The 27,614-nt window shown below is 36.3% G+C and overlaps 2 protein-coding genes across 49 annotated transcripts in view; both read left to right on the top strand.

Moving 5' to 3' along the window:
• Positions 1-810, top strand: part of LOC145459018 (uncharacterized) — a 96,384-nt gene extending 95,574 nt beyond the window's left edge. For all 46 annotated transcript variants that reach the window (XM_080337565.1, XM_080337562.1, XM_080337557.1 and 43 more), the window contains one exon: positions 255-810. In XM_080337565.1, the coding sequence (XP_080193691.1) occupies positions 255-300 (46 nt within the window). In that variant the 3' untranslated portion in view covers positions 301-810. The remainder of the gene's footprint in view (positions 1-254) is intronic.
• A 2,213-nt stretch (positions 811-3,023) lies between these two features.
• LOC145459222 (dynein axonemal heavy chain 3-like) overlaps positions 3,024-27,614 on the top strand; it is a 60,938-nt gene continuing 36,347 nt past the window's right edge. Inside the window, exons 1-29 of one of the 3 annotated variants that reach the window (XM_080337860.1) lie at positions 3,024-3,180; positions 4,226-4,332; positions 4,745-4,958; positions 5,902-5,968; positions 6,547-6,739; positions 8,060-8,249; positions 9,842-10,037; positions 10,391-10,472; positions 11,005-11,139; positions 12,268-12,372; positions 12,545-12,724; positions 12,952-13,088; positions 13,589-13,712; positions 15,018-15,178; positions 15,369-15,553; positions 16,184-16,307; positions 16,676-16,832; positions 17,317-17,461; positions 17,920-18,131; positions 19,146-19,237; positions 20,216-20,330; positions 21,836-21,952; positions 22,452-22,631; positions 23,054-23,190; positions 23,315-23,516; positions 23,751-23,954; positions 24,708-24,822; positions 25,580-25,778; positions 26,737-26,959. In XM_080337860.1, coding sequence (XP_080193986.1) covers positions 4,231-4,332; positions 4,745-4,958; positions 5,902-5,968; positions 6,547-6,739; positions 8,060-8,249; positions 9,842-10,037; positions 10,391-10,472; positions 11,005-11,139; positions 12,268-12,372; positions 12,545-12,724; positions 12,952-13,088; positions 13,589-13,712; positions 15,018-15,178; positions 15,369-15,553; positions 16,184-16,307; positions 16,676-16,832; positions 17,317-17,461; positions 17,920-18,131; positions 19,146-19,237; positions 20,216-20,330; positions 21,836-21,952; positions 22,452-22,631; positions 23,054-23,190; positions 23,315-23,516; positions 23,751-23,954; positions 24,708-24,822; positions 25,580-25,778; positions 26,737-26,959 — 4,293 coding nt within the window. In that variant the 5' untranslated portion in view covers positions 3,024-3,180; positions 4,226-4,230. Of the gene's footprint in view, positions 3,181-4,225; positions 4,333-4,744; positions 4,959-5,901; positions 5,969-6,546; positions 6,740-8,059; positions 8,250-9,841; positions 10,038-10,390; positions 10,473-11,004; positions 11,140-12,267; positions 12,373-12,544; positions 12,725-12,951; positions 13,089-13,588; positions 13,713-15,017; positions 15,179-15,368; positions 15,554-16,183; positions 16,308-16,675; positions 16,833-17,316; positions 17,462-17,919; positions 18,132-19,145; positions 19,238-19,309; positions 19,425-20,215; positions 20,331-21,196; positions 21,314-21,835; positions 21,953-22,451; positions 22,632-23,053; positions 23,191-23,314; positions 23,517-23,750; positions 23,955-24,707; positions 24,823-25,579; positions 25,779-26,736; positions 26,960-27,614 lie in introns of all 3 variants that reach the window. The other 2 variants (XM_080337859.1, XM_080337858.1) reach the window with 2 other exon arrangements.

The following is a 27,614-nucleotide window of genomic DNA, read 5'->3' as shown; positions in this document are numbered from 1 at the left end:
ACATAACTGTGAATCAGTGACCAAATTGAAGCATTATCACAAAGCGATATGAAATTACTTCAATATAGTGTAGCTGCCATTATTTTATGTGTGGCCGTATTATAGATACATATTTGAGCTTTCCAATCGAATTGTATCCATAATATGTACTTAATGTGGTACACAAAATATATTTGACACGCATACTTTACTAAATCGTTTTTTTTCTGACATATAAAGACTATTCCATTTTTTCATTCTATTCCGTATTTCAGATTGAACGAACGGAATGAAGGGAATCTCGACGATATTTTGGCGTAACGGACTCGACATTCTAGTTGATTATTTCATCCTCTCTTCCTTTTAATGTGTTCGAGTTTAATAGAATTTCCAACCTGATCATGATTTAAATTTAATTTTCAATCAGATATGTGAGTTATTATTACATAAATTCCTGTATGATCAATCCGGTGCAAAGTAAATATATATCAAAAAAATATTATTGTAATCCAGCGACTTCAATGCACCTCCATCACCTAAGCCTTCAGTAACTCCCCTATATTAAAACAATACTATCTGCTATTTGGTTGGGGATGTATCGGACTCGAACATATACGCTCTCTACCCTGACCTAAAAGATGATATTCATATTCATTAATTGAATCCGTATTTCCGGATTTCATTTGTCAATGATTCTTTTAGGACGTGTTTAACTAAAATTTGGTATCGTGTAGACGTCTTACGAAATTTCTGTACTTCTTCGTAGCTTATCTTCGTCTTTCCTGTCTCCTTTTCTGGAAAATAAATCTGAATAAACCAGCAAACATGAAATGTCTGTTGATTTCAGGTAGCCTATAGGGCAATGTTGCATGAGACTTACAAGTCTCTCCGTGTCGCTGCTGCAATGGTCAGTCAGAATACATAGTGCTTTGAACAACAGTATCTGTATTTGTGACATGGCGATATCTGACATCTAGAGCTATATTGCCTGCAGCCTACGATTGCCGAAAATCTGTCTCCACAAAGATTGGTGTAATGTAATAATAGCGCTTCCGACGACACCTTTAGGTATGATCGCAACATATATGGCACCAAAATCGAGGAACATATTTTGTTGAACATGTTACGTTCAGCCAAGTCATTTCTATCTAGCAGCTCATCTTGAATTTATTCTGGAATAGCAGTTATGTATAAAGGCTATGAGTGGAGAAAATGGATGTCTACAACAGGTTTGTAACCAAGTCACAAGGTTCCGAGTCACGAGTCAATCTCACTTTTATAGTTTTGACTTGACTCAAGTCGAGTCATTTTCAATTCACCACCGAGTCCAAGTCAGTGAGTAGAGGGTCGAGTCCGAGTCATAGCATGTTGTGACTAGAGTCGAGTCCAAGTCATTGCGTTCACTGTTCAGTTTTGAGTTCAAACCAGTTCAAATCGTGTTTTTAACTCTGCTTGAGTGATATAGAATGGTTCGCATTCCTACTATCGTAATTTTCCGCCGTCCTAACAGCTTCTGGCCCTATTTTCCAAGTATCAGGACTGATAGAAAAACACCCATAATATGGTGGCTTTACTATCATCATTGGTTTATTAGCAATTTTATCAGTTCAATACACCACAAAAAATGCGATACAATGAAAGAAAGGAAGATGTCGAAGCGACTAGGTTGTCTATGGAATCTGACTCCCACCTTGGCCTAGGCGATGTAAAGAGGAGGCATGCACACTGAATGAAGTAAAGAAGATAGTATAGAAAAAGAAAGCGACAAGAAATAGGGCGGCATGTCATGGGAAGCGAGATCGATAGGTCAGTCGTGGTCCGGTAATCTTGAGGATGGACTGTATTCTTCGAACTAATGTCTGTCGTGGCTGTCCTAGTCTCGAGTCATGTGCAATGACTCGAGTACAAGTTGAGTCAATACACAAATTGACTCGAGTCGAGTCATTTTGCGCATTTGAAAATGGACAATGAATTACACCTAATTCTAAAATCCGCTAGTGGGCGCTAAATAGTTTTCGGAATTTGCTTCACACAAATATAGTTACGCTCACCATAGCAATTTACAACGTTGCAAATTGCTATGCGCTCATGCAACGTGGTCCCCATCCACACATTCAATTTGCCTTAAATTGTGTCTTGACCCGTGACTTGACCATACTCGACTTGACTCGAGTCACCTAAAAAAAACGAGGGAATTGACCTGACTCGAGTAGTTACGTTGTGTCGTATGGATGCGTGGGGTTGTAGCCTATCAATCATATCTTTTTGACGTTTCATATTCTATAATTTATTTGGCTGACATTTACCGACGTAGTTGAGCAGTTCTACTGTTATGTGACTCGTGAATCGAAGGTAGTGACTTGATCCCATTCCCAACACTGGCTACGACAACGTGAGATCTCGATCACTTCGATTGCGGTTAGTTCATTTGTGACATACCAATGGAGGCAATTATAACCAGGCTGTATACTATCATCGAATGTCAGTTTGCTCAATGCTCATGCGTGGTACATATGACTTTTGATACCGATGTATTGAACTGATAAAACTTGCTAATAAACCAAACTGAAGGTAAAGAAGTTTATAAGTTTTCGGTGCAGTTTAAAAGTTCAAACAGATTCAGAAAGTCCCAAAATACTGAAATACATCTATTTATTATTTCTTGCATAAAGTTAAAGCTTCCTTTGTATACTGCCATAGCAATTTAGCAAGTAGCTACGTTCTAAATTCCTATGGAACTGACGTGCAAATTTTACCGAACATTAGTCGGATATCAAAACTCCGGAACACTCGCTACCATAACAACCATACGCGGGATCCGAGAACTATGGAATTTTATTCTATACTATGTTCTGGTGTTTTACGGTAGTTCTGATGTATTTTAGCTCGATTAGTGTTGCAGTACATTAATTTTTGACTATTATGTAAAAAGGCTTCTGTGCGAAAGAGAAATTATAAAGCATTGAAGATTTGCGCAAGGATGCTATTTTAATTTTTAACAGACAATATGAGACTTGATAAAATCAAAAATCGTCTGCAATTGTATTGCTACAACGACATACCATATTTCAAATATAAATGCTGTTTTATATTTGTTGAAGCGTAATTCCAATACTTACAGTATGTAGTATGTTGCATGCTAAAGAGTGTTGACAAGAAGCAAATACCTTGAAGCCAAAGAAACAAAGTCATTCCGACACGGTAGGTCTTAAATAAAACAGGTCAAGTATATATAACATTACTCGTACTGTAAGCTGCGAGATATAATGTACCCTCATCCAAAGAGTATTATAATAAACATTCAATTCAAGCAATTCTTTTTTGTGAAGTTTCAAATGATTGTGAAGCATTATGTTACAGTTGGTTAGAGCCAATGACAATTAATGATTCAGGGATTAGAAAGCTTTACAATTTTCTGAAAGGATTTAGTGACTAGAACACGGTCGAGAAGTACTGATGTAGCCTACCCCAGGGCTGTAATGAAGTCACAAAGCTCCGAGTCACAATTCCATCTTAGTTAATTTATAATTTTGACTTCAGTCAAGTCGAGTCAATTTCAATTCACCTCCGAGTCAACTCACAGTTTGGGAAAGGGTCGATTTCTGATCATAGTGTTGAGTGCAAGTCATAGTGCTCAAGTACAGTCTCATGTTGAAGTCAGGCTCAACTATAACTTTTGCACTACAGTAGCCTACTCTACTGGGTGATATCGAATGCCACGCAGAGTTGAGTCTCAACAGTATAATAAACTAATATTTCTTAACATGTTTATTCAAACACATGTAATCAGATTATGTCCAGTCATATGACTTGGTCGAGTCAATGAACAAATTGACTCAAGACGAGTCGAGTCATTTTCCATTTTCAAGAAAATGACTTGAGGCAAGTCAAGCCACTGTAAAATTTTACTCGAGTCATCATAACCCAGATGTAGCGGATACTGAACAATACAATAGCGTCATGCATTCAAAGAACTTTCAGTGACACTAATCACACTGCATCAATGTCTTTCTTGTGCCGTTAATCATGTTCTAGGAAGAGAAGAACTTCAACGTATACAATTGAATAATATGTTCAGGGGTTATTTCAATGGGAATATACTATTCAATTGTATAATCATGTTTCATAGAACTGAGTAGTATTCTACGACTGGTTGTCTGCAGCTTCCTTATTTCATATATGCACATAAATACGTTACATGCTAACATTAAAAATAGTTTTCCTTAAATGCATAACATTTTTTCAGGTAAAATGGCAAGTCCTACTCGTAGCCGTCGGAGTAAGACTGAAATCCGACCTGGCTTTCCGCCACTACCAAGCATGGACTCGGACCACCAGTCTGAACTATATCAGGTGAATATTATCGTATTCTTATATATGACTAACATACGAATAGATGCAAACACGGGACTCCAGGATTGTACGATTCATCCAATGTGCATGCGTCTTTTCTGCATCGCCTAGTATTTATGGTTAGAAATTCTTCAATTAATATTATTTATAGATCTACCTACCATAAATACTACTATTATTTCCAATCCAAAATTTTAAACATGAATAACTTCGTTTTTACTAGTTGGAATTGAGCCAAATTTGGTGTGCAACGTTTTTATAGTCAACGTGACCCTTTTATTGCATAGCCGAGCCAGTAAAATATGAAGATAAAAGTGGTTTTTCACCAATACTATTGCATATATTGGTATTGATTTGCACGTTTCATAAATAAAGCTGCTGTCTTTCGCAATTCGCTATTTCAACCCTTCAGATTGTCGTGAGGAACAGCATTCATCCCCCGATTATGCAAGGCATGTCATGGACGCTGTTGGCGCCCTTCAAAGAACAACGCTACCACCGTTCTCCTAGCGAGTCAATAGCGAATAACTACACGCCATCCGCCGCCGATCTGAAAGCAAGAGAATTGCTCAAACGGCCGTCGTGGAAAAACCTTCCGTCGCAAAGGACGAATCGGAAATCAAGAAGTAAGCTATGATACTTGTGTGCAGAGGTGAAGAAGTACAAAATTTAAAGTCTTTTCAAATTAAATTAGAATCGGAATTATGGCTACACACTTTTTTTTTACGAAATTAGCTTACAATTGGAATTAGTGAATTTGCAATAACTTGATTGAATTAGATTCCAAATTAGAGAGAAATACAATAAATTCGAGTTTAGTTCATTTCAAATCAAAGTCTGAGAACAAAAATTAGATTAGATATGAAATGATAGTGTTGTAAATATCGTTGCAATTACGAGTAGAAGTAGCAATTTCTAAAACTGGTAAAGACGGTGTAGGCCTATCTTTGAGTTGAATTTTTCAGTATTTCTACCTGTACATTAGGGCTCTTCAAAAATGACTTTTTTTCCCGAATCGCACTGGCTACTTGATAAAATTGTTAGGTTACCTAATTTAAGCCTACACACCAAATTTGGTTCAATTCCAACCAGCGGAAGCGGAGTTACTGCCATCGAAAAATTTGGATCATCAATAAAATAGTATTTACGGTGACCAATTCTTTAGTTATTAATTACAGTGGTGCCCACCGTAAATACTATTTTATTCAAATCCAAATTTTTCGACGGCAATAACTCCGCTTGTAGTGGTTAGAATTCAACCAAATTTGGTGAACATCGTTTCTATAGACAACCTAACACTTTCATGGGGTGAACAGAAAATTTTCAAATTTTTTGGTATTTATTTTTATATGATAAAAAGAAACTTTCTTCTCCTGTAGCAATGCGGCTACTGGTTGGAATTGAACCAAATTTGGCGTGTAGGCTTAAATTAGGTAACCTAACAATTTTATCAAGTAGCCAGTGCGATTTGAGAAAAAAAGCCATTTTTGACGAGCCCTACTGTACATAACAGCATTGCTTCAGGCTAATTCTACCTAAGCTTTGATCAAATTTTTTCGTGCAATTCAGATTTTGATCACGGATCGTCATCCCCAGCCAAGCAAGTAAAACTGGATCCAAAGTCACCGAGGTCCACGTAAGTACACTAGAATCATATCAATGCGTAGCTAATAACCACTGCATTTAATTTTTAATTGGTCAAGATCTCACTAACAAGCCAATCTATACCTGTAATTATAATGACGCCATGCTCACTGTGATTTCAAAAGCAGATCTGCATTTCATATATCAGTATTGAAGTCGACTGTTATAAATTAAAAAATCCAGATTTATGCCTAAGAAATGACTCCTTTTATAATCATAGAATGTTTCAGTAATATAATACTGCCACATGTCCAATGTCCATCCACTGTTTATTCATGTATTGTATTATTTGATTTTCACCTGTTTTCATTTTTAAATGACTACGGTACCGCATAGCTACTGGCACAGCTGACTTCACCGAGCGTATATTAATAAATGACATTGTTACTTCATACTTTGTAAAATTGATTCTCATTCGAATTTCTGTTTATATGTGCTTTTTATTGTGACGTTAAATCTTGATAAGCGGCACATGAAAAGCCTCCGAGTTAAATAAATTATGCTGCAATGAATGTAGTGCTGAAAGCAATAAGCTTGCATTGGGTTATATAAGAGATATTGTTACGTCAGCTCACACGGTATCGTCAAATCCGTGCACCCTCCACCGAAAACTCCAAAGCATGCCAACGTGGCAGAGACTGACTCCACAGAAGAATCGGAATTGCCGCCGAGTCGGCCAATGTCACCAAATTTGCAGCTGGACCTCATGAACGCGCAGGAGAGAGCAATAGAGCATACCGAGCCTTCTTCAAAAGACTTGGAGGTAACCGTGTTGGCTCGTTTTAACGAATGAGTGGTTGATTGCGATCATTTGGTTTCAAAGACCACAGGTTATTGAAATTTCCTGTAAACGCTTTTCGTTAGTTTTCGCTAGTTCAGTAATTCTAATTTATGTTAATTATAATTTTAATTTTAATCTAATTTGGAAAAGACTGTGTAGCTATAATTCTGACTCTATTCTTATTTGGAATAGCTGAAAATTTTCTGGTTGTTCAAGTCTGCTAGTGGACTGCTTGACGGTATATGTGTTGGAATTGGATATTTGTACAATCCTGGTCTACTTTGGACCTAGGTACAATACTGGCACCGTTCAAAAGTTGGCCTACAACTTGTTTAGAACACTATTTGTAAAAGCTAATCAGACTTTTGAAAGGGGTCGGTAAGTTTTGGTGAGCAATATTCGAATTCTTCACCGATTCAAGTCCATGTCAGTGAATGGAAGGGCCAAGTCTGAGTCATAGTATTATGACTCGAGTCCGAGTTCAAGTGACTGTTCAGTTTTCTGCTCAATCCTGTTCAACCAACTTATCTCAACTCTGCTCGATTGATATAGAATGGCTCGCATTCATAATATTGTAATCTTCCTCAGTCGTAACAGTTTCTAACCCTATTTTCCATGTATCAAGACTGATAGACACAATACCAATAATGTGGTGACTTTGCTATTCTTCCACGTTACATTGAAATGTCTGTCTTGGCGTCCTAGTCTCGAGTCATTTGACTTGGTTTGAGTCATGCACAATGGCTCGAGTACAAGTCGAGTCAATACACAAATTGACTCGAGTCGAGTTATTTTACGCAGCATTTGAAAAAATGACTCGGATCGAGTCACCAAAAAATCGTGACTCGAGTCATTACCACCCTGAGTTCTAGTTCTAGTTACGAGTTTCAAAAATTGCGTAGTTCTAGTTCTAATTTCGCTTTTTGTTATCGAAATGGCACCATGAAGTCTTTCATAATTACAAATTCAATTGAATAGTATATTAATATTGAAATAAACTCTAAAATATTTGACTGACACTCGTCAGGGGTAATCGTCTGCAACTAGTAGAGAATTGAAAAGAACATTCTACATCAACAATCGTATTACCAAATATGATGTTGCCGACATGAAAATTCGTGTAATCTAGGCGAACAGATAGCTTAAAGCTCAATGCACTATTTTTAGATTATGAAGTTTCCAGTATTTGCTTTTAATTTGTATACATTGATTATAGTTACGTTTCGGGTAAATTTTCATTTTATAGTGTTTACTGGTGCATCAATTACTAGCTTGAGTTTATGAATTAATTCTTTTACGCAGCGGTACTATTATTACATCGAAAAAGGAATCGATCCACGACAAGTGGCTGGTCCGCCACCAGAGCAAATCAATCGGATTAAGCAGAGCCTGCCGGAACATCTGCGGTCCAATTCCTCGCTTGCCCAGGACATTGCTCAGCTACATGATGAAGTTTTGAAGGACTACGATTTCAGTTATCGGAAATCTATTAGTGAGTACCCATTGTGACATGTCTCATTTGGTCCGTGGACATATGAGCATTAGGGCTCTTCAAAAATGACTTTTTTTCTCAAATCGTACTGGCTACTCGATAAAATTGTTAGGTTACCTAATTTAAGCCTACAAACAAAATTTGGTTCAATTCCAACCAGTGGAAGCGAAGTTATTGCCGTCCAAAAATTTTGATTTGAATAAAATAATATTTACGGTAAGCACAACCATAATAAATGAACAAAGAAGTGGCTATTCAAATGTATAAATGTATTTAAGCATAAGAACGTGTCGTTTCTTCTTCTTGAAGTGTAGATTGCATTAAAATTCTTGATGATTGCGGGTTCATCTCCTACACAAAATTAGCACGATTCAATTGATGCACCCTGTGAGTCCCTGTAAACATGATCTCGTGATCTCAGTTACAATTACAGCAAAGCTTTTTAGTGATTCCCTATTGTCACACTGTACTGAACAATGCCATAAAATGAGTGCGCTGTACTGTAGTATACAATGGTGGAACTCAATTGAAGATGTGGCATACGCATCATTGATTAAATATAACGGGATTTATTGGTACTGGTGTGTGTAGTACCATTTATTGCGCTCTTACCAACATTGGATACATTTTCTGTCTTATTCATATTTGCATAGTGGTTGAGACCGGTAATAAATACTGTTTTATTGCGTGAACTTTAGAATGCATGCAAGGATTTATCTTGGTTAGATATACCGACAGAAATGATATTAGAAACTGAGACATTCTTGCTGGTGTAGTGATTCTACTTTTATGGCAATCTGTAGTCACAAATTGTCACTGTTGTTGGCGATTATAGGTCAACATTTTGCGTGAGCCTGTCTGAACAAGAAATCGCTTACACAAAATTTCAATAATATGTTGACCAGAATTTGAATCTGAAACAAATTTGAACATGACATAGTGTAGTTAACTAGAAATGTTAATAACATTCATGATCATTTATTGCTTATTAGTAGACTTGGAAAACTAGAATTCTTGTTCCGAAATGCCGGTACCGTAATACGGGGTGACTTTGAAACTGCCGGGTGACTGTGACCAAAAACCAATATTCGCCAACATCGAGCAAAATATCACTGTACGAGTATTTTGAGCTGTTGTTTATGAATGATCTGCATCAATAGAGTGCTTTTATGGCAAATTTGATGTTTAAAACAACATTTTAACAGACTTGAACACCTTTTTATGGTGACAGGTGAGGTGAAAAATTCCACCCCAAATTTTATATGCTGTAACTTTTGTTTGGTGTGCATACAAAGAAAGCATTTGAGGCGGTTTCCTTTCATTTGCCGACAACGGCTGTGCACATGACAGCATTTATTGGTTTTTCTGCTCGAAATTACAGTTCATTACTTCAAAATTCAACGAAATACTTTGGCTGATCAGTTTTTTCACTTTTTTTTTATAATTTCTGGGGTGATTTTGACCAGCTATTTACAGTCAGCTAACATTATCATGGAAATGGCTATGAACTCTAATTTGATATAAAGTGAACTCTAATTCAGAATTTAATTCAATTTTCAACCAAAACGATAACCACATACTTTCCTTTACAGTTGACTACATTTTGCAAGACGGCGTCGAAAGGAAACGCGTCCACGTACAAGCGATTCCGCGGCCGTTCGGCCGTAAAGTAATCCGTGCCCCGGTGCCCTGGCAGAGTCAATGTCAACAGTCCCGGGACTTTTGTCGATCGAGCCTGTTCACCGTCAGTCCGCTTATGCAGCATCTGCAGAACCTGTGGTTTGACAAGTAATATCTACGTTTAACCTTAACATCAACATCAAAAATTATCATTCTCATAAGTATGATGGAAATTGTCTGTACACTGAGTTTGGCTTATTTAGTACCATACATTTTTCTTGTAGCGGGAATTAGAGCTTGGAAACATTTCCCAAATCAGATTGGATAAATAGATCCCGTCAGTTGTTAAGCAATATTTTATCTGAAATACACGTTATTTTGCAAAATAATCCGCCAAAATGATGACATACACCTACTGTACGTAGCTGTGTTGTTTCAAGTAAATTTTAACATTGTACCAACCATTTATTTTCAGTGGTAAGATTTGCATGCCACTGTATCGTAATTTATCTCCGTTCCAGATACGCCTCTTTGAGATTCGTGAATATTGCCAGATTGAGAAGCGAACAATTACCACTTCACCCAGAAGCATTTGAAAGTCAGGTAGGCTTTCGTTTGAACAGAGGCTGGTCAAACATCTCGAGATCGTAATAAGTAACCGACCGTGTTGGTTTAAGATTAGCAAACTAATATAGCGGCGGATTATTGACTCCGTGATGTTGATTTTTCGGATTCTGTATATAAATCATTGATGATTTGGAAACTCTGGTATTGTAAATGAGTTTTCAAGTATTCAATTCTAAACATATGCAATTGCATAGTATATTCATATTGAAATAAACCCGAATATTTTCAATTGGCACGACCAGTAGAGAATTGGAAATAGACATTGTATATCAACAATTGTATCTCAAAATACATGATATGATTGTCGATATACAATGGTCCTTTCAATTCTCTCCTAGATACTAACGATTACCCCGAAACAGTGTCTAGTGAAAAATTTCAGGTTTGTTTCAACATGATTATATCATTCCAGTGTATATTGAAGTCCTGTACCTCCCGGAGTGTCTTCACACATACCGCCACACAAGCTAATAACGTGCGCTACATCAAAGTATCTCCATTATTTCAGATCCTCGAACACTGTAAAGAAGCACGCAACATTTTAATCAAAGAATGGGCGGCAGAAGCATCACAGTTATTTATCACATATAAGGACACCTGGGTACATTTGGTGCCCACGAATGACCACGATAGCACCGTGCAGGTTGGAATTCTTTATTGGTGGATTAAAATTTAGCATATTCAACCTAACTTGACCTTTTTCATGGTGAAATTGCTTCCATGTAAGCAGACTTGGCTAATTAGATTTATTAGAGTGAAATGCCACAAATTTAATCCAAATCTGATTTGCGAAATCTTGCTATGATTTCATTTCAAATCGAAACTAATTTTTGGTTCTCCTGAAAATGCAACAGTAGATCTGTATTGTGCAAAACCAGCTAAGCTCATCTTACGGACATTTTCTTTGACATGAACTGGATTTGATTTCTTTCCGAGTGTGAATTCAATCCAATCTATAAGTTTTTGTGAATTCATCAATCTCATTCTTACCTAATTTGAAATAAAAACTGTGTAGCCAACATTCTAATTCTAATCTAATGAGGCTGAAAAATTTACAGCTGTCCAATTCCTAATGTATGATATTGCATGTGTTAACAAAACAATTTAGGCGCTTGCGAATATTGTGTGTAAATTTAGCTAACGAAAAAGCACGCACTGCGCAAAAGGACTTCATTCACATTTTTTACATTAACATTATGAAATTGTGCTGAAATTTTGTTCTATCAGAAAATCGTTGTAATAACTACAGTATTCATACTAGAATTTTGACTCCAAAGATCTAAGATTATATTGGTACGGTTCAACAGCAATACTTCCAGTGATACTTGACCTTAACTGCCCCGAAATAGTTTGCCGTTCTTCAGATTCCATCATTGTAAAATTTTCATTTCACTTGTGAGTTCAAGTGGATTGGATGACAATTGATTGCTATTGATTTTCTTTGAGAGACCCATCACAATGGGTACTTATTAGACAGTACCTTTATAAACCATGTCGAAGGCATTAATCAGTGAATATCAACGAGAAGATCATGTCTGATTATATTTCGTATAAATCTAAATTTGTAGTAGGCTGTATCATGTCCTAAAATGACACATACCTGACCACTAATTAACAAAGATTATAGTGCCGATAGCGGTTTACACTGTGGATCTTTGAAACCTGAATATGTTGTATCGCAGTATTGTAGGTATGTAGACCCAATATATTCTTAGGCCTACTCTGTATCCGATATTTGGAAATTTCATGTAATATTTCCATTCTTTCTTAGGTTCAAGAATTTTTTTCCTCTGCCGCGTGTTTGATGTCCAACCAGCTTAGAGGAATGACGGTGGATTCCTTTTCCGATTTGCTATCGTTCTTATCAACGCACAAGGTAGGAATTTGTATTCGTGGAAACATAATATGTGATATTGAAGATCTCCAGGGCCATACTTATATTAGTAATAGCGAATGCAGCTAAAGAAGATTACTTTAATTGCATTTATTGTTGAATTGCCTGTCTTGGACAATAAATCAGATATAATATTTTAATACATTTTTTCCAGGAAGGAAATAACTTTGGCAAGGACTACGTCGATTTGAAGTATTGTATGAGGTCGATAATGAAGCTACGTCTCGTCGCTCACGAGCCAAACATTTTGTTCGAGCCAAACTTCCAGGAGTGCAGAGAAATTCTGTTGCGTTGCTTCGAGCACGTTATTAAAGCGGGGGAAGATATTTCCAGAGTAAGTTGCAATACATATTGATTTTGACTTCCCTAATTCTGTCACAGTACCGCAAACGACTCTCACTTACATAATGGAATCATAGGGGAATGCCAGCAATACAGTTTTGTGCAGAATTCAAACGCAGCAAAATTATGTGATACAGTTGGATTTTGCAAATTGACAAACCATTTGCTTCGAAGTAGGCCTAACATTTTCCATGCCAATTCACACAATTCCTTTCGCAGGTTGAATGCATGCTTTTTCCGGAAATGCGTGAAGCCAACTTGCTCCTTCGCTCAGTCCTAGCTAAAGAAGATCTCGTGGCCGACTACATCAATCAGGCGTTGGAGATTTTCAATAACAACGTTATCGGACCGCAAATGTAGGAAAACAGAATTATCTTTACGATGAAATCTTACGGTTTTAATGTGATCGACAATTAATTAAGGAATTGTCACCATAAATAAAATTATTGATTTCATGTTTAATATTGAAATTGAAATTGATTAAATTAAATTGAAAAAATTGATATTGAAACAAACCCTTACATTTCCGGCTGACAATCGTCAGGAGTAATTGAGTGTCAGCCAAAAATATTCTGGTTTATTACAATATTATTCAATAGTGCATTGAAGCTCCGTACCTCTAAGAAGGCAGAAAATCATGACATATCATAAAGCTATTTAGCGTTAAATTGGAAAATTGTGCAAAGTCACCCAATGTTAAACTAATCGTTACGTAATTTGGACTTAGTATTGTGTTTTGTGATTATGATTTTATTAATTTAAATCAAGTAACAATCCCAGGTTGCGTCTCCCGAATCTTTTATTACCGCTAATACTACAAAGAAATCACGCTACTTAAAAAACTTGCTTTTCTTAGGTATTTGGAGATCTATTCCAAGTACAATGACTTGCTCACTTCGAAAGCGATCAATGAAGCCACCAAGTTCCTGAGCGAGGACAATACATTGGATGTGTTTAGAGTCAAGTTGAATAGTTACGAGGTAATCGTTGGCCGGGGATAAAAGAAATGTTTCTGTTTATATCCGTCTCTTGAGTATGACTTATAATCATTGGAATTGACAACATCAAAGAACCATCCATCATAACACTGCCACTGACACAATAGCAGTTGGATTATAAAGCTTAAATAGTTAAAAATAGCCTACCTGTGTGATTTGTCTCATGCTTTGACAATAATATGGGCTATGTTGTAGCTGTAAAAGTCATTGAGATCCGGGGTAAACTTCCGGTGTATCTCCATTTACTTTTTTGTGTAAGTTAAGAAATGCTAATGTCGTGTTTATTGTTTCAATTACTGATTCGCCTGATATATCTTATAAGATACTTACCTACGTATATACCTACTGAATGCTGACATGTGCAGTCTGTTTTAATGCTAAAAACTACCGTTCTTCTTAATGTATGAGTGTGTGGCAGTGTCTTATTTGATAGGAAAGCCTGATGGTACTTTTAAAAGTCTAATGCAAAATACACAAAGCAATTCTTTATTCTCATTTGTTATAATGTCTCACAATATGTTATCCAAACTATAACACACACAAAAAATAGCATTGCACTCCCTTCAAGCATACTTAGAACACAATGTTTGGTCACGGCGAACCGATTAAATTTGACACCGTTAATACCATTATTTTTAAAACTTGTTGAAGTTTCAATTTTCAATTGTACTGCTTCTACTGGCTGAAATAGAAACCAAATTTAGAGTGATACGTGTTGTTAAGCAACCCAATAATTTAATCAGTATGCGAGTGAAATTTGGACAGTAGTTTTTCAAACAGCCCTAGTGTAAAGGTTGCCACAGTGGATCAGTGATCTCTGTCGTGATAAAAATTTTGTGACTTTCAAGCGCCAGTATTGCTCTGGAACGCCCGATCCCATACTTGAACAATTAGGTGATTTAATCGTTTAATTAGCCTAATTAAAGTACAATGCCTGTAATCTAATTCTAATTTAATAAGTAATGTTTCAATACTCTCAATTTAGTTCAATTCTAATTTTTTGTTTTCTCGAAAATGCTACAGGAGAATTGTATCGTGCGAAACGAGCCAAGCTTGCTGTGCAGATATTTGCTATTCTCGTGCTTATGACAATGAACTTTGATTTCACATTTTTCACTGGATTTTTGTTATTTTCTTTCTGAATTCGAATTTCAAGTTTTTGTGAATTTAGTGGTTCTAATTCTAATCAAATTTGGACAAAACGGTGTAACAATATAATTTTAATTCTAAGCTTTTGGAAAAAGCTGAAATTTTTGTAGTCATCCAAGTATGCTTTATACATTTTAGAAAACGCGCGACGCAATCACCATGCTGCGCCTGTCGGTCCCTCTCAACATGTTCGAACTGGACTGTAGCGAGCTGAATTCCAATCTGGCCGCTCGAGCCCAGCAACTCAAAGACAAACTGATCAAGCATCAAATCATGCAGAACAGAGAGAAAAACAAAGAGTAAGTCACCCTGGATCAGGACGAAATGAATTTTTATATATTCCCAAATCTTACAAAAAGCTTACCTCACAAAGTACACAGTCTTAAAAGTATGTTGTTTTGTCTAAAAAGTAGATGTGAAAGTAGTCAAAAAACTGTCATCCTTCGGTAACTGGTATTTGAATTGCTATGTTTTTTTCGCTAATTTCAGAATTTCGGGTCAGTACGACTCCATCGCGACCAGAGTCTCGGAAATTCCAGAAAGTACTGAAGAACTCGTGGAATTGGTCGAATTTATGAAAAAATCGAGCGAAATCACTGTGTTTGAACTGAAAAGAGAAATCGGGGAGGCGTCGGACAGGCTCGATTTCCTGCTGGATTATGCGACACTCCCGTGTAAGTTTTATGCGACTCATCTAATGCTTATTAATATGGACTTGATACTTGTGCTTGGTTGTCTGGGAAATATTGAGTATCTGAGTAACTCGATGACTCAAATCGAGCATTCAAGTATCACTCATTATGAGTCTTAACCCGGGCTGTAATGACTCGAGTCAATATTCAGACTCGAGTCGCGATTCTTTGGTGACTCGACTTGTCTCGAGTCAATTTCTGTATTGACTCGACATGTACTCGAGTCTTTGTGCACGACTCGAAACAAGTCATATGACTCGAGACTAGGATGGCCAAGACAGACATTTCATTGTTACTTTGAAGAATAGTAAAGTTACCCAGTATTGTCATTTTGTCTGTCAGTCATCATGATACTTGGAAAATAGACCTACTAAGTACGAAGCAGAAAATTGCTGGCGCTTTTGATTTGTTCCTGTAAATTCCGTTAGACTTGAGAAATTTTGCAGTGAATTGACTGGGCTAGAGTAAAAGTTTTTTCAGTGACTTGAAACGACTTGAACCCAACACTTTTGCATTGGTGTTTTAGAGAATGCGTTGAAAATTGGATCTATTGGAAAAATGCAAATGTTCAAGGGACCTATGATGTCGTAATATGATTTATTTTGCGTTTAGATGAGGATATCAAACTGAACAGCAATGTCTTCCACTGGCCTGACCAGATTCAACAAGTATTTGACATCAACCGAGGCCGTCTCACCAATAAACGGGAAGGTGCTGAGGAAAAACTAAGAGAAAGGTTAGATTAAAAAGACGGCGATGGTATATCATTTTTACTAACGTAAATAGCTTTTTCCTACATGTTTCGTATGCTGTGATGCAACCAATTGAGATTTCAAGGCTACCACAGTGTAAAATAGTATTCAAACTATAATACTTGTTGATAAATTGGCATGGCGCGAACAATTTCACTGCTAAAAAGATCTTATCTCTCCACTCTCATTAGAATTGATGCTCCATTTTATTTGAGTTTTATTCCTTATTTAAAAAATATTGTTTTGTATGTGGATCCTATTGCATCGTTAAGATTCATCATCCGAACGAAAAATTTGACAGTCATTTAAATGCGATATCTCTTCTGAACTCTGCACCCTATCTATTTATCAGAATCAAGAAATTCGAGGCTACGTTGAACGAGTACAGGGCCGAGGTGGAGAGTTTCAAAACCAAAAAAGAAGTGGCCAGCACCGACGAGATGCAGAAGAACGTGAAATTATTGGCGGAGATTCACGAAAATTTAGACGGCGCTTCGCGAGAATTAGAGGTAATCAGGCGACTGTTGTTATATCCGACTGCATCTTAGGAAATGATATGTGATGTTCCTTACGACCATACACAGTTCCATCTCCAATTATTCAGCTTTTTGTGTTCGCTGTATCCAGACAAACACAGCCACACATATATAGGGTAAAATAGAAGATTATTATACGGTATTTGAACAGCTTCTTGGAGATGCAGAACTTCAATATACAAGCGAATAGTATATTCATGTTGGAATGAATCGGAATATTTTCTGCTGGAACTCGTTCGATGTGAAATTTCTGAATTAACGGGAGTTTTTGTGTGCAATTGTTTCTCTTCTGTTCCCGATCATTTTGACAAAATTATGTGGTTCTGCGGGTTAAGCGGATTCGACACCGTAATATTCGAATGTCTATTTAAGTTCTGAACCTCCTAGCGTGTCTTCTACTTTTCTTTAGTTATAAATAGTTGTAGATCATTGGTTTGATGCACGCATTTCACAACAGGAAATCAACATGGAAGAACGTTTGCTGGAATTCGAAGAAAGCACTTTCCCCGCTTTACAAGCCATGTTCCAGTTTAAGCAGCCGTACACCGACTTGTGGAACACGGCCTTGCAATGGAACAACAAATATGAAGCGTGGATGAACGGTATGATTTCAAATTTCATAGGTTTTCGTCAGGCTTGTTCACCATACCATGTTGAAATTTAGAAGCATCAATAATGGGCTGCTATAAAACGCATGATAATACAGAAATTCCTGTTCAAATTTACTGGCTACTTGTCAAAATTGTTAGGTTAACTAAGAAAACGCTGCACACCAATTTTGTCTCAATTCCAACCTATAGAGAGATTGCTATGAGAGAAAAAAGTTATGGATTTATCCAATAAACTTTAATAAAATAAAATCTGATCAAATTTTACGGACTACCCCATCAATATTGATATGAAAATAAACTATAAAATAAATAAAAATAAATAAAATATTTTCGGCTGACACTCGTCAGGGGTAATCGTCAGAAACTAGTAGAGAATTGGAAAAACATTTTATATCACAAATCCGCAATTTCTTATGAAAAGATCTAAAATCACGCCTTTGTCAAAACAGGACCTTTCCAGGAAATGAACTCTGAGCAGATCACAGAAGAGCTGGGACTGATGTGGAGGACGATGTACAAGCTGACGAAAACTCTGTCGGACGCCGCCGGTCCCAAGCGTCTTGCCGAATCTGTGAAAACCAAAATCGACAAGTTCAAACAGCACATGCCGATATTGGGCACCATCTGCAACCCCGGTATCAAGGACAGACATTGGGAACAGGTCAGGCTACCAGTTATTAAAGTGTTGAAATTCATATTTTCGACTTTAACCATAATTCAAACCTTAGTAGAGTTGGACAGCTAGATAATTTTCAGCTCTCCAAAATTAGATTAGAATTAGAATTACAGCTATAAAGTTGTATCCAAATTTGATCAGAATTAGAATGACTGAAAAAAAAGCAAAAGCAAAAAGCTTTCAAATTGATTAAATTCCCAACAAGAAAGAAATATAACAAATATTAACTTTAGAGTTGATTCTAAAAAGCACAAGAATGTTTGGCAAATGTATGTACACTGACGTTGGCACGTTACGTATGGTACTGTTCACCTGTTGCATTTTCCGGTGAAACAGTAATTAAATTCGGATTAAAATAAGAACAGGCACTATAAGGGTTGTTCACAGATTCACAGATTAAATTGTTAGGTTGCCTCAAAAAACGCTGCACACCAAATTTGGGTCAATTCAAACCAGTATTCGCCCACGCAAAGCCAATTGAAATGTTCGAATTTACTATAAAAACATGAAATAAATTAAAATTTTTACTCCCAACCGTATAATATTGTTGAGCTATCTACAAAAATCGATGCAAAACCAAGTTGAGGCAATTCCAACCCGTAGAAGCAAAGTTATTGAAGCTGAAATTTTTAAATTGCAAAAATAGCATAGATGGTGAAAAATCCCAGAATTATAAATGAAAAACCCAAATAACTTCGCTTCTACGGGTTGGAATCACGAAAAAATAGTACACTTTCATGAAAAAATGAATATATGAATAGTACACAAGACCGACTTCTACAGTTTGCTGGATTTTCAAAGCTCTTGACTAGAATTAGAACCTGAACTACTCACTTTTGAAAACTGGTACTTAGCTAGAACTAACGACCTTTAAATACCCGCAAGTAACTAAAACACAACTAAGTGATAGCTGAATTTCAACTGAGGTTGGATATATTGGAGATGGAATTGGCATTTTGAAAGGCCTGTGTGTCGAATAATTTTATTGGTATTTTATAGATCAGCGATATCATTCAACTCACCATCAAACCAGACGCGGAAACATCTCTGGCACAGATGATCGAAATCGGTCTCAGCAAACACATGGAGAGGTAATTTTTCGTTTTAGTCGATTTGCGTTGTGGGGTGTGTACTAACCGCGTGTGCTGTGCTGTGAACTGTAGAATCGACGAGATAGGACAACGCGCGTCCAAAGAATTCTCGCTGGAGAAATCGTTGAGAAAAATGAAAACAGAGTGGAGTGAAATATGTTTTGACTTGGTCGCGTACAGAGATTCGGTAGGAAATTAACACGTGTTCTTCTCGTGATACTAAAAATGTGCTTTTTACATATTTTGTGCGAGTTTCATGTTTTCAGGTTGTATTTTGCGCCTTCGTAAAATGTGCAGGACAAGTTCTTCTGATACTAAATCTATGATTTTTTTGTGCTTGTTTGATGTTCTAAGATAATTTCAAGGATTGGTTTTTGTGACTTCACAAAATGCAAACACGGAATGATGCAATTCACTTATTCTAGCTAGATAGATTATAGACTTATTTTCTTACATTCCTATCAACCCTTAAACAATTATGCTTTTTTGACTTTGCGTATTATTTTATGTCGCATTGTTAGTTTTTTAATGTAATCTTTCAAAATAATAGCTTAGGGCATTTATGAACTGGCACTATTCTAGATACATTTCGAATTTTAATCTTCCATGCTCCACGATTATTTCTCTTCATATTCAATCTAACCATACATTTATGTATCATTTTATGTATTACCGATATTGCTAGTGCTATGTGATATTGAAGACCACAACTAGCTGTTATTAGTAATGAACTAGCAGATAAATACTGAGATTATTACTTTTTTACATGAAAAATCATGTATCGTCACAAAATAGGACTCAGGTCATAGCAATCTAGTAGGGTTGGACAAAATGATTCCGAGTACGCCAATCTGGATTGAGTCCTAACTCTGATGATTCGAGCACTCTTTTTATGGTCTAACTTGGTTGATTTGTTACTTGAAAAATTATTTACCGAGCACACAGTGTGAACAGGCAATTTTTTTTTTGAACTTTCAGTATTGAAGCGATTGGTGCGAAAGCGACCAAGGAATGGTCTCTTGAAAACGCGCTGAAAAAAATGAAATTTGAATGGAAAGAGATAGAATTCGGCCTGGTCCCGTACAGGGATTCTGTAAGAGCGTGTTGCCGAGTGCATAACTCTCGATGAATGTAGAATATTTGCTTTTGGTGTGATGTAGTGTTGGGTGGTATGCACTGCTGTTTCTGAATATTGAAAAAGTCAGTTTGTTCAGTTTATTAATAACTTCATTATTCAAAACATGACAAGGTTACGGTAAAGTGAAGGTTTACGAGAAGTTGATTGCATGTCTTGTAGTGCCGTTGTCTTACAAACACCACCTTGGCAATTTTAGTGACTAGTTGATAAAATTGTTATGTTGGCTAAAAAAACGCTGCACGTCGAATTTGGCGCAAATCCAGCCTGTTATAATGTAGCTGTAACAGTCAAAAAGTTAAGATTTATTGTAAAAAAAATGAAAAATAATTTTTTCCAAATTTTTCTGTCTACCCTGTGAAATTGTTGGGTTGTCTAAAGAAATTTTGGATCAATTCCAACCCGAATGAGAGAAGTTATCGAAGAAGACAATTTTGAATTTCAAAAATAGTATTTACGGTGGGTAGGCCTGATTCTATAGTCATTAATGATAGAGTTTCCCGCTCTTATAGTTACTCTTCCGCTGGTTAGAATTGAGCCAAATTTGGTTTATAGTGTTTTTTAGCCAACCTATAAATTTTATCATATACGGACCCTATTAAATTTGAAAAAAGGTTATTTTTGAACTGCCCTTTTCGTACATCACTCAGAATCAATAGTATCAGAATATAAGATTTAAAGGAAAAGAGATGAAAAATGAAGTGTCATGCGTCGGTAGCCATATTTATTTCATATCGTAATCCTGTCAGAAAAACCATGACTAGCTGAAGAGTGATTTTTTTGACTCTATAATTCTCGGTAACGAACAGTTATGTTGTTTACAGGGTTTGGATATAATCAGTCATGTCGAAGAGCCACAGGTACTTTTGGACGATCACATCGTAAAATGCCAGACCATGAGAGGTTCTCCGCATCTCAGACCTTTTGCAACAGAGTTTTCGGTGATTGAGGCTGCAGTCAGCAACAGGCAGGACATATAGATGCGAAGACAGCATGGATGTAGTAACAAAATATGAGCAAATTCATGACAGATTAAGTGGTTTAGGCCAGCAAATAATATGTCATTCAAAATAGATATGTAGAAACTCAGAACACAGTTTTAAGTCTATAATACAACAGTTAAATGAAGATACATGACATGCGAACGTAGAAATCTTATCAGTTAGCTGCATCAGCTACTAATGAGCTGCATCACACAACAGGTTTGATAGGAAAGTACAGGAAGATTCGAAGCATTTTAGAAATCAACTGAATTGTAATGTACAAATTTCCCAGCAAAGCTGAATGCAGCTACATGTGCATATGTATAATAACGCCGCAAAATGCACATATACGAATGCTACAATTTACCACCTTACTCCATGCTACAACTGACTAATCTTGGATGTTTAATGCGTGATTTTTCGGTGTGTGGATTTCTTCATCATTTGAACTTTTACTATTCCGTAAATTTGGACGTTTAGGGATTGAATATTCTTGCGGGTATTGATGAAATTCAAGAGCTTTTGGATGATCACATTATCAAGGCACAAACAATGAAAGGCTCTCCCTTCATTGCACCAATAGAAACTGAAGCAAAGGTATGTTTTTAATGAAAACTTGACCATAGTTAAAACTCAACGGTATGATTTCATGTTCCATAAATTTTTAATGTCGTTATCGCAGTATAAAGAAGAATTCAAGAGATAAACAGTTAGGTGGTAGAAATATTCATGACCCTCACATTGAAAGTTTTGGAAATTGTCCAGGAAACAATATTTGTGATGCAATCATCACACTCAGACATCTGTAAATTTGAACTTGATTCCTTTCAGAAACAATTACACAAACATCGATATTGTGATTAAGAAAATAATTGCTGCCCTTCAAAGACTGTTAAAGGATATGGAATTATGCTGGCAATACCTGGTATTGAAAAAGGGCATTTCTAATACAATATAGATAAAGCAAAGTCACTTGTTCCAAAGCATTCAAACTATTAATTCATGCAGTCTTCACAAACATCTATAAGTTCCTGTCTGCTGTTACTTCTGAATATTTTTGCGGCAATAATCAAACAACGGCGTATCGTTCCTTCAGGAATGGGAAGAAAAACTGATTCTGATGCAGGATATTTTGGACGCTTGGCTAAAATGCCAAGCAACTTGGCTTTATTTGGAGCCGATTTTCAGCTCCGAGGACATCATGGCGCAGATGCCCGAGGAGGGCCGCAAATTTGGAATCGTGGATTCCTACTGGCGTGACATTATGCTGAATACGGTTTGTATTCTGATAACTGCTTTTGTCCAACAAACTAAGCGGACTAATTAGAACAAAATGCCGGAAATATCATTCTAATACAATTTGTCAAATGTTTCTAAGCTCTCATAATAATTGTAATCAAATTTTTGTTTTTTCTGAATATGCTACCGGAAAACTGTATAGTGCAAGACAAGCCAATTTCGGTGTACAGACATTTACTATTCTCGTACTTTTGAAAATGAATTCTGATTTGATAGGAAGTGAACTTGTTTATGTTGCATTTGTTCCTAGTTCGGAATTGAAGTTAATTTCCAGGTTTTGGCGAATTCATACATTCTCATTTTAATGTAATTTAAAAAATACTGCACAGCTATAAGTCTAATCTAGTTTAAAAAGATGATAATTTTCTAACGTGGTTGCTTAAAAACTGTCTCATTCAGGCCAAAGATACCAAAGTCCTTGTCGCCACGGCGCAATCCAATATGTTGGGCAGACTAGTCGAATCCAATGAGCTACTGGAACAGATTCAGAAAGGTTTGAACGACTATTTGGAGAAGAAACGTTTGTTCTTTCCAAGGTATTTTGCTTTTTTTTCACAAAATAATATCTAAAAATAGCACATTAAGCTTTTAAAGCCATCTGTCTGCCTCGATCAAGCAAATTTTCATGCCGGTGACGTCGTGATTGGTGAATTTATTCAGATTCTTCTTCTTATCAAACGACGAGCTTCTGGAAATCTTGTCCGAGACCAAAGACCCGCTTCGCGTACAGCCTCATCTCAAGAAATGCTTTGAGGGCATCGCCAAGCTGAAATTTTCCGAGCAAATGGAAATCCTCGGAATGATCAGCTCGGAAGCGGAAGTCGTGGAATTCACAACTAAAATCTACCCTGCCAACGCTAAGGTGATGTATATTATTTTTAGTTGTATGTAGATAATAATTGATTAATATATTCATATTGAAATAAAATCGAATATTTTTAGCTGACATTCGTCAGGGGTAATCGTCAGCAACTAGTAGAGAAATCAATAGTATTACGATTGTTGATATACAATGTTTTTTCTCCACTAGTCGGGTTCATCACACCTCTTGTAATTTACCGATATTCTGAAATTTAACCCTTCTCATCTCGTACAGGGTATGGTTGAGAAATGGCTACTCGAAGTGGAAACTTCCATGATTAAGAATGTTCGCCGCGTGGCATTGGAGGCGGTGGACGCTTACACCACCACGCCGCGTAAGAGATGGGTCTTGGAATGGCCGGGACAGATTGTGCTGTGCGTGTCCCAAACGTTTTGGACGACCGAAGTGGAAGAGGCGATCGCAAATAATACTCTCGCCGTGAGTAAATTATAATTAGAGCCGGACCAATGTCGTGATTTTGAGCTGATTCCAATAAGATCAATAACATCACCGATATTTGTCTGATATTCAAAAGGTATGACATCTAGCGCATTTCCAAAACGATAGAGCATTTATTTGAACAGCTTTACAGCCATCGACATAATATAAACTAGAAAGGCTGCATCTGAAATTATCGATATTCCCATTCTATTAATCACATATTATAATTCTCCGACTCCCTGATATCATGCTGTGACGTCACGAAAATTTCCGATAGTTTTTAACCTCTAATGGCTGATGCCAATATTTCTTTCAAAATTTGATATCAACTCGATGTTATCTGTGATCTGAATATTATTGGTCTGACTCTTATGTTAGTGAGATGCTTGATTTATTTCAAGATATTTATTTATAATATATTTGTTGAATTCTTTGATATAATATGACCAGTGGATCGTTTTTATCTGATCCGAATGCTGGAAATTTAATTTTTAGTACTGAATACAAAAATAAAAATCTTCAAAAAATTGTTGACAAAATCTTAGATTCTGGTAACGGTACGCAAAATTACCCAATATCTTCCAAATTCGATTAATATTCTCAAGGACTGATTCAGTGAAAGCTATAGTCTAATATAGCTGCTATCAAGCCTTTATACCAGGACTGATGTGAATTTCCGCATATTCACTGTTTTCTTGAAAACCTTATTGAGGAATTAACGATTATTATTGCTGTTTCATTCTCTTTTAGGATTACTTGGAAGTCTTGAATTCTCAAATCAACGACATTGTCGAATTGGTGCGAGGAAAATTAAACAAAGGCTCCAGAACAACGCTAGGCGCGTTGACTGTCATCGACGTCCATGGTGAGCAGCAGTAGATGCGATTTCAAAAATGCTTGTTATAAAATTTTTAAAATACGATTGAATAGTATATTCATATTGAAATGAACCAGAATATTTTCGGCTGACACTCGTCAAGGGTAATCGTCAGCAACTAGTAGAGAAATGGAAAGAACATCGTATATCAACAATCGTGTCACAAAATATGACGTCACCAGCATGAATTTCAAACGCTCTGTTCAATGTACTATTTTTAGGTGGTACACGTATACTATTCAATTGTATATTGAAGTTCTGTACCTCCAAGAAGCTCATAAAATTACGGTATCATTTTATATTATATTGTATTATTTGATATTATATTCATGTGCATTTATTTTGACAATGTCGCCAACTATATTTATGTAGCATCAATATCGGGGCAACAATCTCTACTCCCCCAACCGTAATATCCCAAACGTCTAACCGAAACCTAATAAATTTGACCTTATAAATTTTGGTGTTGTGTTCGTGGGAAACATTTATTGGTTTCATGGAGAACACTGCTTTATTATGGGGCGTATATCAAAGAAGCGTCACATTTCCTGGAAATATAGATTGGTATGTCGTAAATATATTTCATTATTGTACTTGAGTTGCATCAATGTTGGCATCCACACAAGTAGAATATTGAAGTATAGATACACCCATTATATTATTTTATATTTTAATATGTTATTTTCAGTAATTAATATTTATTTAGTTTTTCAAAAAAATTATTTTAAATTTTGACCATCACTAGCTCGCGACACCATTGCGGACCTTGTGAAACAGAAGATATCTTCCTCGTCGGAATTCTCTTGGCTCAGTCAGTTGAGGTATTACTCGGACGGCTCGGATATTGTCGTGAATATGATCAACACGGAATACAGATACGGATATGAATATCTCGGAAATTCACCACGTCTTGTCATCACGCCTCTCACGGATAGATGCTACAGGTAATTGTATCAAATTCTTGTGTTTTTCTTGGAAATTGATTAACAATCTCAAATAGATGGTGGAATCAAAGTAGGTTATGCTCATTTTTAAAATTTGGGGATCCGTCTTTCAAAGGAAATCACTTGTTTCTAAAATTTGCATTTTTTTTCGGCCACTCTTGGTTATGTTTATGTTTGTAACATTAGGGCTGTTCAAAAATAACTATTTTTTCAAACATTTTACTGGCTACTTGATAAAATTGCTAGTTTGCCTAAAAATCGCTGCACACCAATTTATACTCAATTCCAACCTATAGAAGCGTTGCTATATAAGAATAAAGTTTTTGAATATATTTCATAAAACTAAATATAGAAATTCTTCTAATTTTACTGGCTACCCCATGAAACTGTTAGGTTGTCTGAAAAAAAAAGATGCACAACGAATTTGATTCAAATCCAACCAGTATAAGTTATTGAACTATTAAATTTTACATTCGAAAAAAATAGTTTTTACGACGGCAATTTCTTTCATTATTAATATAGATCTGCCCACCATAAATAATATGATTTGAAATCCTGAATTTTGAACATCAATATGACCATACAAAACTTCCTGTTTTTACTTGGCCGCTGATTTGAAATCTGTAATTAATTTTTATCCAACATCAGGATTTTGAGATATTTAGTGATATTTCAAAAAAAAATTGAAATTTCTTGTTTTAAAATGAAAACACATTGTAGCTATATTCTACTGGACTATTACCTAATAATTGATGACATATCTATAAGGTAATGAGCAGATAGGTGTATTCACAAATATAATTTGTGTAAGTATGTTAATCATATCCCATAAATACAATACCGAAATACAACATCAGTAACAATAATTTGTCAACATGGGCCTAGAAATGTGTATAAATGCTACTGATGCTGTTTGAAATATTCGTATAGTTATCTAATTAAACTGTTAAATACACAGAACCCTGATGGGAGCTCTGAAACTAAATCTTGGCGGAGCACCAGAAGGTCCTGCCGGTACCGGAAAAACCGAAACCACCAAAGATTTGGCGAAAGCATTGGCGAAGCAGTGTGTCGTGTTCAATTGCTCAGACGGTTTGGATTACAAGGCCATGGGCAAATTCTTCAAGGGTCTGGCCTCGTGTGGCGCGTGGGCCTGCTTTGATGAGTTTAACAGGATTGAGGTGAGTCTGAAAAACATACAGCATGGCCCTCCAACTCGTTGAAATCGAAATGGATGGTGCGAATCAGGAATCAATTTGCAATTCAGAAGAAAGAAGATTCTCTTGGAGGTACAGAACTTCAATATACAATTGAGTAAAATATTGATATTGAAGTAAACCCGAATATTTTCAGCTGACACTCGTCAGGTGTAATCGTCAGCAATTAGTAGAGAATTGGAAAGAACGTTGTATATCAACAATTGTATCACTACATAAAAGTCCGATTAATTGGGGAAAACAGATGGCTGAAGCTCAATGTAGTATGTTTAGATTATACACAAACTAGGTTGGCAGATTTTGATAAAATTCGTCTCCAAGACACATAAACGTAAGAATGAACAGCTCCTCTCGTCGTCTTGCTAATGTTTTGCACCAATACAATTATCCATTACATTTTTGCCAATGCCAGAATTCATGGCAGTTGCATGTTCTGATTCAAGCATCTGGGCATTCATCAAGGACGGCATTGTCTCCGAGTGCGTTACGCGTGTTCGAATAAATCAAGGTAACGGGATATGTTGTTTTATGCGGTCCCGCAAACGTTGTGTCGTTTTTCCCACGTAGTCACAATCGTAGTGGCCCAAGTATTCATAGACTACAATACTTTGTTGAAATA

Source organism: Botryllus schlosseri, chromosome 16 (assembly GCF_051294905.1).
Source record: "Botryllus schlosseri isolate E-star chromosome 16, Bs_hap1, whole genome shotgun sequence".
NCBI lineage: Eukaryota > Metazoa > Chordata > Ascidiacea > Stolidobranchia > Styelidae > Botryllus > Botryllus schlosseri.
This window is presented reverse-complemented; position numbering and strand designations above follow the sequence as displayed.